General features: G+C 37.3%; 1 protein-coding gene across 5 annotated transcripts in view; it reads right to left on the bottom strand.

Moving 5' to 3' along the window:
• ATP11C (ATPase phospholipid transporting 11C) overlaps positions 1 to 12029 on the bottom strand; it is a 207566-nt gene that overhangs the window by 29137 nt on the left and 166400 nt on the right. For all 5 annotated transcript variants that reach the window (XM_032757742.2, XM_058441669.1, XM_058441670.1 and 2 more), the window contains 4 exons: positions 11761 to 11935; positions 6770 to 6872; positions 5413 to 5558; positions 1263 to 1322 (listed from right to left, as the gene is read on the bottom strand). In XM_032757742.2, the coding sequence (XP_032613633.1) occupies positions 1263 to 1322; positions 5413 to 5558; positions 6770 to 6872; positions 11761 to 11935 (484 nt within the window). The remainder of the gene's footprint in view (positions 1 to 1262; positions 1323 to 5412; positions 5559 to 6769; positions 6873 to 11760; positions 11936 to 12029) is intronic.

Here is a 12029-nt window from a genome sequence, read left to right on the forward strand (position 1 = left end):
TTCTTCGTAATATCAAAGACATGTAATCAACCTAAATTCCCATCAATGGTAGACTGGATAAAGAAAATGTGGTACATATATACCACGAAATACTACACAACCATAAAAAAGAATAAGATTATGTCATTTGCAGCAACATCGATGGAGCTAGAAGCCATCATCCTAAGCAAACTAATACAGAAACAGAAAACCAAATACAGCATATTCTAACTTTTAAGTGGGAGCTAAATAATGAGAACATACGGACACAAAGAAGGGAACAACAGACACTGGAGTCTACTTCAGGGTGGAGAGTGAGAGGAGGGAAAGGATCAAAAAGCTACCTATCAGGTACTATACTTTTTACCTGGGTGACAAAATAAACTGAACACCAAACTCCTGTGGCATGAGTTTACCTATATAAACCTGCACATGCACTCCTGAAACTAAAAGTAAAAAAAAAAAAAAAAAAACAAATACTGCCAAAGAATTAGAAAAAAATCACTTCCTACCAGGAGGAACCAAGAAGAATACATAAGTGTATTCATAAGTGTACTTTGTATTCACAGAAGCATACATAAAGCTTGCCTTTGAAATTTAGAAACTTAACACCTATGGCAATGTGGTAGCTCAGTTGGGCAAAATCACTGAACTTCTCATAGATTAATTATAAAATTTCTGAGTCACTGAGTATTATAGCTCCTGTATTTCGCTATACCTCCCACTAGAAGCAATGCCAAATCCATTTCAGTTTTTAAAACAAAGATGCCTCGCCATCCTACCACTTATGTATTAAGTTAATATATAGCATATTCCTTATGTAATACACATTCAGAAAACAATAGAAAGCAAAACATCTATAGCTGCTTTACGTAATCCAAAGCTTTCTCTAGGAATCACAGGTTCTTGGATAGCTTAAAGATTAATGCTTTTCTATAAAACTAACCTGAGAGTCTGCAAAGTTGGGAGATTTCATTTGATGAAATATTAAACTATAACATTTAGAATTATGAAACACATTTTACACATTGATAAAAAGAAAAAATTCAAAATACTCTTTTTAATGTTATCACAACTCCAATAGGATGTACCAAAAGCATTTCAAAATGAAGGTAACAATAAGAAAACTAGTAAAGCAAAGACATAAACATTTGCTGTTGTCAAAACCAAGAGATCATTTTACTTTGTACATACATCTCTAATCTCTAGAAATCTAATATATAAGGGTAATTTATTAACAGCAAATGTAAACTACATTATAACGAATAACTTGAGAAACAAACCTGTTGTGAGAATCCACAGAAGAACTGGTACAAAAACTGTGGCAAAATGAAACAAAGGTTCTGAAAAAAAAAAAAATTAGATAAGGATTAACATTTTCACTTAATCAACTTGCTAAACTAAAATGGGAAACTATATTCCAAATAGTTTATAATTATTCCTAAATCCTTCTAATGTCAGAATGCAATAAACCTCTATTCCACAAACATAAAGAAACAACTAAAACAATGATTAATTCATATTAAGGCCAACTTTTGCCCTATCAAGGCAGAAGAGGATCTTATTTACTTTATGAGACTGTTGCTGTCCTTCTTCCAGGAAATAAATGAGCTCATCCAATATGAACACCTAATGATACTGTATCTTTAACACCAATTAGATTTGCAAATCATATAGTAGACTGACAATGCTGTAAGTATACATTTAAAGTCAATTAATGCCAATAAATAGTTGGGAAACTGTTATAGATTATGTTGACACTAACAATTATCAACTAACGCTTTAATGCCTTTATTACTACCTCATCAAACAATCAATATATCATTACTGAGCATCTACTACACACAGAGGTGGCACACAGATGATAACAAAAAGAGTCAACTTATTTTTCCTAAGTCAGGGCTCCCCCACCTCTCCCCAGAGGCTGCACAGCAGGAGGTGAGTGGCAGGCAAGTGAGCATTAGGGCCTGAGGTCCCTGGTGCCAAAAAGGTTGGGGACCACTGTCCTAAGGGACTTATTATTTAATTTGAGAAATACTAAAAAGACAAGCAGAAAAGAAACATAAGCTGGGAATTCATAAGGTAATAAAAGCTACTAAGTGTGATTATAAAATACTGAAATTAATGTCTTTAAGCAAAACTACCAGAACTAGAATTTTCAAATAAGTGCTATCCTTCAAAGCAGGCTGTGAGCTTCCTTGCTGTTACTTGGTCATGATGTCTCTGAACTTCTCTTCAAGAAGCCCCTTCAAGAGCCCACTTTCCAGTCATGCCAGAAAACTAGTCTCCTCCCTTCTATCAGCTAATCCTCCAGAATCAGCTCTAGGAGACTTGAGACTGTTTTTAAAAATCAAATGCAACCTCAAAAGATGAACATCTACCACAGCTGAGGATATTTCGATCAATGTACTACTGGCTCTGGAGGATGTTTCTAAAGAAATGAGCTCAACATGTTTTGAATCGCCCCTGCAGCATGAGTCAGAGCTCCCAAGGTCATCACCTGGAAAAGCAACACTCACTTATTACATTATCAGTTCTGGTACAATGCAAAATATAGTCCATAGTATTTTTAGAGTCACAGTTTATGAAAAAAATAAGTGTTCTGAGGTTGAAGCAGGGAGAGCTCAGTGGGGATCATGGGGTTGCTTCATGAGAAGGGAGAATGGGTATCTACCTCACCCACCAGAATGTAAGTCTCATGAGAAAAGGGACACTGCCTGTCTTATTCCATGGTGTACCCTCGAGCGCCTAAAACAGGCCTTGGCACGTAGTAACACATTTAAAATACATTTGTTCACTGATTGAATAAAGAACTTAGAACTCGAACTATGAATAAAGATGAATAGGACAGGTTGATGGCAGGAACCAAGGCAAGAATGTATATTATTTTAAACTTATATGGTAAGACAGGGTCACACTGCGGGGTGCATTAAAAGCCACACTAAAGCTGAGACGGTGGAGAGTAAAGGTTCTAAGGGACAAGCTGAAAAGTAGCATTCTTTAAACACTAATCTAGTTGAATTATGTAAGGAGGATTAAATGGAGAAACAGAAGGCAGGAAGACCTGTCACTGAAGTACTCCAGAAGTGGGCAATAACAATTTGAAGATGCAATGGCGAGAAGATGGAAAGACTTCTTAGCTCAGCCAAATAGTTGAAAATTTTAGAAATCCTCTTGGCACAAAAGATAGTAATAAAAAAGAAATACTGCTGAGTCAGTAACCAAGATGATAATGGGCCTAGAGATACTAACAAAGACAGAGGATATTATCTACATAAATAACCACTGGTCAACATTTGCCATTTTAACGCTTGTTTTGTTCTCCTTAACAGAGCATTCCTTCCATCTGGTGGCAGTTGCTTAAATTGCAGGCCAAAACTCAAAAGAGGCAAAATAAGCCTCTGAAATAGGTTCAGATTACTAGGCAGATCTGTATGACAAATCTTCAAGGGATCTCCTACTAGGTGAAGGTCAAGAGAGAATAACCCTTTATTTCCATGGGCTGCTGTTACTGGGTGCAAGGCCCAAAAGACCCTAACTGTGACACATAAAAAGTCCTGGATTTGGAGTAAATGAATCTATGGTGGAACATCTAGCTCCGTCACCTCCTGGATGGAAAGCCAAAGGCAAGTTATACCATCTCTCTGAGCTCTACTTTCCATGTATTTTAAATGGAGGTAATACTACTTGACTCATAGGATGTTTGTGAAGATTACCTTTTTAAAAAAGTGATTTTGTGAACTCGCAAAATACCTTACACATATTGGGTTACCATCATCATTATCATCATTTTCCTCCTCCACAGTGTTTGGCCTGGCTACCAGCAGATACTGGCTACCAGGGTCTTAGAAACTTTGTGAAACTGGGTTCATAGTTTTATAAATGTATATTTTCTTTAAATATAAAGTTAGTAAGAAAGACCTAGGGTTGACTATAGACAACTGACACACAAAATCAGGTGCTGAGCTTTAACTCTTATAAAATATAGGGTATGAAATTCAAATATAACTACTTGAATTACATACTAAATACTATATGATTCGAGTAGCTGGAAGATGCACTAAATACTCTACCTACAAACTAGAATCTAAATAAGAAATTTGGTAAATTCTATTCCCTAGTAGACAATAACAAGTATGCAGACTCAGTCTAATGTATACGCTAATGCTTGGTGATAAAAAGGAAACCAAGGTATTGTTGAGGAAACTACTTCAGTGTCCAATATTGGGGGGATTTGCAATGTTGCACAATTATCATATTTTGGAAGAATATTAAATTGGGTGAGAAAAATGTTCACAATATAAATTAAGTGAAAAAGGCAAAGTGCAAAGCAATATGTATTACACCAATAGGTACAAGGTTTCTTTTGGAAATGATAGAAAAGTTTTAGAATTAGACAATGATGATGGTTGCACATCATAGTGAACACACTGTAAGTCACTGAATTATACACTTTAAAATGGTGAATTTTAGGCCAAGCATGGTGGCTCAAGCTTGTAATCCCAGCACTTTGAGAGGCTGGGGGGCGGCAGATCACTTGAGGTCAGGAGTTCGAGGCCGGCCTGGCCAACATGGTGAAATCCTGTCTCTATTAAAAACACAAAAATCAGCCAGGTGTGGTGGCATGTGCTACTCGGGAAGCTGAGGCATGAGCATCATTTGAACCCAGAAGGCAGAGGCTACAGTGAGCCGAGATCGCGCCACTGCACTCCAGCCTGGGCAACAGAGTGAGACTCTGTCTTTACGAAAATTTTTCTTTAAAAAAAGGTGAATTTTGTTAAATTATATCTCAAAAAAAATTCTAAAAACCTCTATGTAGTGTATAGTGTATAAAAGTATAAAAAAAGTACATATGTTGATTTGTATAGACAAAAGACCAGCAAGGTCACATATCAAAATGTTACCACTGGTTCTCTTGGTTAACATGCTTATAGACAATTATAAATGACTGCAAAAATTTCACTTTAGAAAATTTTTATTTTTGTAGAGACAAGGTCTCATATTATTGCCCAGGCTGGTCTCGAAATCCTGACCTCAAGTGATCCTCCCACCTTGGCCTCCCAAAGCACTAGGATTAAGCAATGAGCCACTACCAAGCCAAAATGTTCTATTTTTTGATTGGTGTGACGGTTACAAGGATGTATACATTCAGCAAAACTCATGGAACTGTACATTTTTGATGAATACACTTTATTGTATTTAATTTATATTTCAATAAAGAGGGCTTAAAAATTCCTATCAAATATTTTGCATCAAAAGGCATTTCTGGTTTCTGATTCATCCAATAGACCACCTCTGCTTTGTTAAGACTGCAAATTTCAGTATGAGATATCAAAAGCAGCATAAAAAAAAAAAAGGAAGAACAAAACCATGACCAAGCTGAGCCAAGGCTGGATTAAAAAGAAATTAAATTACATATAGTTTATCACATACCTTATAGAAGAAGTACTGTACAAGGTGTGCTATTCTCACATAATATAGATGTCCATGAGCCAATAGCAGTTTCTTTAAGTGTTTAAACTTTGGAACAGAATAATCGCTATTCCTAGCTGCTTGGCGACCTTCTTTGCCTTTAATACCTAAAAGAGAGTATCTCTATACGGTGAGCATTTTCTAGAATAAATGACTCCCTGATTTATCTTCATAGTTTCAACTTGGTTAAATGTTATAGTTCAATTCTATCATTTAGTTTTCCTTTTTAAAAAACCAAAAGAGCTTTCTCTAACAGTGACACTGAGACTTACCAAATAATTTAACTAAGTTTAACTGGTAACTCCCTATTTGTAATACAGTATACAACAATTAAATAGAATCATTATTTCAATCATTACAAGGCAAAAATTATCTGAAGGAAAAAAATTCAACTTAAAAATAATTAAGTCACTCAGTAAGTGCTTAATTGTGTATGACGCTAGACTAGGTGCTATATATTAAGGGAACTCAGAAACCTGGGGTTTGTGGTCTAGGAGCTCAATGAGAAGACGGTGAAATTCTTTCATGAATGAAACCCTGACTAGCAGCGCAAGGGTTCTATGAGCTCAAGCAGCTTTAGGCCATTTGACACTTGGATAACCAATGAGTAGTACGTAAAGTTGCACAAGAAATAGGAATACTTCCAAATGAAAAGAACAATTTGGGAACCTAAACTGCAGTACAATAATTCCCAAGATATGAATTCCATATCTGGCCCCACCACCCTGCCAAAACAAACAAACTAGCTAACTAACTTGCTGGGGAGTTAGTTGTGTTGCCTAATAGCAACCAGAGAAGGGAAAAAAATGGTACAGGTGGTGGAAAAGCTGTTGTTGCATGTCAATATATAAATTCAACACTACAGCCCAAACCACCCATTAATACTGCCATGTTGAAAAACAGCCAACCAATTATCATTTCTTAGCCCCAAACAGTTGAGATCTCAAAAGATATAGTATAGCAACATAAGCAGGCGGTCTGGCCAGGGGCAGAAAATCAATAAAAATTTCATGCATGCTGTCAGAGTAAGAGCTAAACAATCAACTGTGCTGCCAGTAGCTTCGGGAAATTCACTCTACTTGGCTAATTGAAAAATATCCCTTAACTTTGTTACACTGCTACATTTCTACCACGGGGTAGGACCTTGGGATGGACACGTTGCATGATCAGATGAGGCCTTCATTTAATTAACAATTATCATTCCAAAATTCAAATTCAAGATGAGTAACCAAAACAGTCACTCTAGAATGTAAGACCACACTACCTAAAAGCAATACTGATACTTTTCACAGCTGCCATCTCATTAGATGTATCTTACCTATTCCCACATGGGATTCCAAGATCATACTAACATCATTGGCACCATCACCTATCGACAGAGTTATTGGGCTGCCTTTTAAATTCTTCACCATTCTGACAATCTAAATATTAAATACAAAAGAGGTGTAAAAAAGGTCAAAGAAGAATGGAAGATTGGACTACTTTAGGGGTTTATGCATCATTCACACTTGTAAATAGCGGCCTTGCAAACAGAAAGGTAGTTTGTACATATACAGTCATCCCTCAGTATCCTTGGAGGACTGGCTCCAGGACCCTCATAGATACCAAAATCCTCCTGCATACTTTAAATCATCTCTGGTTACTTTTAATACTTAACTACAATATAAATGCTATGTAAATAGCTGCCATACTGTATTGTTTTAAAATCTGTATTATTTTTATCGTTATACTGTTCGTTGTTTTAGTTTTATTCTAATATTTTCAATCCACAGTTGTTTGGATCTGTGGATGCAGGACCCATGGATACGGAGGGCCAACTGTAATACGTACAATAGTGTCAAATTCACAGATGCAGAAGAACACAGCCATTCAAAATGTAACACCAGCACCCACTTGTCCTAGTTCTGTGCATATATGAACTATCAAAAACTTTGCCTCTCATGCATATTAGAGGTCAATACATTTCCTTCTTTTTGCATTGCATCATGTGTTCTTTCAGATCAGATGTTGAATGTGTGACAGTAGAAGCCAGAAAGCTGATTTGGGGTAACATACATAGGGCCACCAGAACCAAGTAGGAAGTCAGAGAACAATGTTTTTGGTTACTTTCTACTCTCTCCTCCCTGCTGACACTCTCACCTTCCCTAGGAGCACATCAACCCTTATTCCAACTTACCTAATGTTAAATTCTTGCACCTATCTGGCTGCCAACTAAACTTTAATAAATCTCTCACTGCTCAATATGGTCTGACCTCTCCTATGAGTAGCTGTATTTTAAAAGAGGCACACTAAAGGGGTTGACATTTGCAGAAAGATGTCCCAGATATGTGTACAAAGCCTGTCACTATTCCCTGAGTGTTTCTTCAAGATGTATAAATGATACTGTGTAGTTCAGTGCCATGTTCATAATAGGTACTGAATAAAATGTTCATCCTTGGTATTAAAATACTTCTGCCTTGGGGTTCTCCAAAAACCTCCTGGCAGAGTTACTTGTGGGAAGTGCATTGGGTGATCAGCTGCCCTCCTACCCTATGTTTTAGATAATCACTGATGTGGCAAGCCACAAAACCCCTTGGAATCTAGCGGCTTAAAAAAACTTAAATAATTTAGTAGCTAAATAATGCTTTGCAAAAATACTGTCCTCACAATTGTTCTGACCAGTTAACATAAATAAAATCCATTTTCAACATAACTGAAGTGATGAAAAATAATTCATGAGGCTAAGGCACCCTGCAGTTATTTCTTTAAATAGAATTCAATCAGGTTTTAGTTGTATTAAACAGTACAAAAAACCCCACATCCAATTCCACTTAACACAAAAATGATGTGACTATGAAATGACAGCTTCCCCCAATCCCTCCCCTCAACTTGGTTCTTCTTAAAAACTTTACAGAAGACTGTCAGAAATAACCTGTAAGTGAAAGAATAAAAGACAAAATTAAAGAACCCAAACTAAATGTGTTTTTAATAGGCTACAATAATGATTAACTAAGTGCACCTGTTATACTGTGTGCAGTAATGATTTGCACCTCAAGGAAAAAATACGCACCCAAGGTTTAGGGAAGGCAATAAAATTATCAAGGATGACAGCTTCTGCATGAAAACATAAGATTAAAAAGAGTAAAACCCTCCACTGTAGAAAGATAAAAGGATATACAATCATGGACCATAAAATCATGAAGGGATTTAGATTCGTAAACATGGACTTCTTCACTCAGCCCTAGATCAACTGGATTAAAACCTCTTCAATCTCTAGGATAGCTTCATGAAAAAAAATAATTTTACCAAAATACTATCTATTCATCAACTATAATAGCTTGCTTTATATTGTATACAGGAATGTGCTAAGAGCCAAAACAGATATGAGGTTTCATCACACACCTTAAAAAGCATATAAATGAAGTAGTAGAGTTAGGTCATGAGTACAAGAATATTAGATAAGCAGATTAACAATACAAGGTAACAAAATGTAGCATCTGTGCAGGAATGCACGATATTGTCATCCACATAAGAAGGCCTAGGGTGTCAGAGAAGGGAGAAGATACCATACATGCCAGAGTGATCAGAAATTTTACAGAAGAGTGATTTGATCTAAATCATGAAATATTAGTAAGACTTACGTAGATGAGAAAGAAAGGAGTATTCCAGAGAAAGGGACTAGCATATCCAAGAGCACATAGCCAGATAAATACAGTAAATGCTGACAGAATGGATCTGGCTTGCTCAGATCAATTGCAATTTTCATATAGGGGACATGGACAGAAAGTATCTGGAGCTAGTTCAACAGCAGGGTGTAGGAAGAACCAGAGGAGAGCAAGATTGTGGGCAGAGATAAGTTAGGTGGCTAGTTCCAGGAGTTCAATGAGCTATTGAAAGGCCTAGCCCTGAAAGGTAATGAAAAGAAAGGAATAGATGGAATAGACAATGTAATAAGAAACGGACAAAATTTAGTGACTAAGACTACAATGAAAGAGTAATGTATGTGGTAGGCGGGAAGGCAACACAGGTTTCAAGGTTTTGAATCTAGAAATCTGGAAGTACACTGAGGTCAGTCATAGAAAAAGAAGATGCCAAGGAAAATGATGGTTGGACTCTAGAGAAGTCAGATTTGGGGTGATAATGCCACACCCAAGAATATGTGTTTGGGAAACAGCTGAAAAAGTAAAGTAGATCACCAAATATTTGGATTGGAGATAGTGACTTGAATATCACATACATAAACATGACAGCTAAGTATGTAATATCATGCAAAAAATAACTATAGTGACAGAAATAAAACAGAATGAGGACTAAACCACAAGTGGCGGCATAATTAAGGTGGAAGCAGCAGCATGGGGTCAGGAATTCATATACCTGCCTGGCAGTGAAGCAGTCAGAACCCAGGTGAGCAATTTGAGCAGCATACACTGAATGTAAGGGAAAAAAAGAGATTGCTTTTGCAGGAAAGGCTCTGACTAAGGGGACAGATACTTTTGAATAGTGTATTCTGGTTGGATCTGATTCCCAACCTGGGGCCAAGAGAGGTTTTCAAGATTGAAGAAAAGAAAGAAGAGCCTCTGATTGCAGTGGGGGCTGAGAGCTAGAAGGCAGACAGAAGAAATGCCTCAAATATGATGGGCACTGCGTGCTGTGTGTGTGTGTGTGTGTGTGTGTGTGTGTGTGTGTGCACATGCACACGCGTGCACAGTATGTAAAAGAAAAGCCACAGACACAGCCATCCCCTTGTTTAGAGCAAGTGGTTAAAGAATCTGATGAAGCAAGACTAACACATATGAAAGAATATCCTATAGCATATATGGAAATGAAAAAGTAGGTAATGGAGACTGTTAAGTTTCCTTGTACCTAGTGAATACAAAGAAGCAAGGTGAGGCAATTTGGACTGGAGGAGCTGAAAAAGAAAGCATGTAGGAGGTGGCCCTTCATCTAGGTTTCATTATGAGTAAAATTTTTGTTAGGCCAGGGGAATTCAGAGAGAATGCCAGATGAGGAAATGATGTGACGAAAGTTTTGAAAGTTGCCCTGAGCATGACATATGGAAGACCACGGAAGAACAACCAACAGGAGTGGAGAATGTACACCAGAGAAAGGAGTGACAGTGGACACAAAGTACAAAATATGTAGAGACATGTTAAGGGACAACAGTGGGGAGCTCCAGGCACCACATTCAGTCAACTGCCCTTCATCCTAAGGGACTATGAAACTACTGAAAGTGTCCAAAAAAGAATATATGATAGGAGGAGTTGTGTTTTAACAAGATTAATTTGGGAGTGTGGAGAGATTAAAAATGGATGGGTGTAAGCAAAGAGACCAGTGAGGAGACTAAATCAAATAGTCTATGTGTAAAGTCATAAAGGCTTGGACTAGTTGGGCAGTAAAAGGTTTTGAAAGATGGCATCAAAATGAGAGCTATGACAAAAGGTAGGACCAACAGGACATGGTGACTATAAATAGAGGGAGAGGAGAAGGATCAAAGGTAGTTTTGAAACATAGGGAGCAAGAGAAAAATGGCACCGGTAACAAGAACAATATAAAAGAAAAACCAAACTGGTCTGAGGAAGAAAATTTTAAGATCTGTGTTGGACACTAGAATTTCTGTGACAGTAGGGAATCCATATATAGCTGTCCAGCAGACAGGTAGAAATAGAAGACTTAATGTCAAGAAAAAGTCAGGGGCACACATTTATCAATGGGAGTCAGAGAAACAGACTTGCTTATCCAGAGAGACCATAAAGCTAAAAGTGGAGAGAAAACTTTGCCCTAGAAAAAACAGATAATTAGGGAGAAAATAGAGGATGGCACAAAATAAAAAGTCACTACGTTGACCAATAAAATGTCAGGACCATGGACCATCACAGAGACCATGAAAGCATAATTTTAAGGAGGATATAATTGATGGTGTCAGGAGCAAAGGAAAAATGAGAAAGAGAATGGAAGACTACACAAGGGATGGGCCAGGTCTACCTGCAGGCAAGCCAAGGGAGTAAGAAGAGCAGAAAGAACACACAGAGCTAATGTCATAAGGGATCTAGGAGCAGTGGCAGCAGGCACAAAGCACTCATCAGAGAAAAAAGTCTGGAAGGTGAGGAACTGCGACAGCCAGATTGAGGGGACAACAAGGTGCAGCGTAAGTGTAATTCAAAATGGGGAAAGACTTCTGAGTCTGATTACAAAAAGAAAGAAGCCTTGGAGGAAGAAATTAGATAGTAATAATGGCCCTTTGAAGAAGAAATAATTTTTTAAAAAATAAACATTTGCACATATATGTATAGAAGTATCCAGAATGGAACGTTAACTAATGTTCACAGTTACCTGGGCTTTCTGTAACGGTGCCATCCGACAGCAGAGCACTGCAGTACACTTCATACATATTTGTAGGAAAATGCTTTTGTAATTGTTTGAACTAGAGTCTTGACTAGAATTTAGTATGAGTGACAACGTGGAGCCATCTATGATTAATCCATATTCCTGATGTTCTGTCCATGCTCTGAAAAAGAAAAACAATGCTATGTTTGGATTTATTATAGGTTTCTATTTAGGATCCAGATTTTTTTTTAACAACAAAGGGGGTGGTCCCAGAT

This window comes from Hylobates moloch, unplaced genomic scaffold (assembly GCF_009828535.3).
Source record: "Hylobates moloch isolate HMO894 unplaced genomic scaffold, HMol_V3 SCAFFOLD_7, whole genome shotgun sequence".
Lineage (NCBI taxonomy): Eukaryota > Metazoa > Chordata > Mammalia > Primates > Hylobatidae > Hylobates > Hylobates moloch.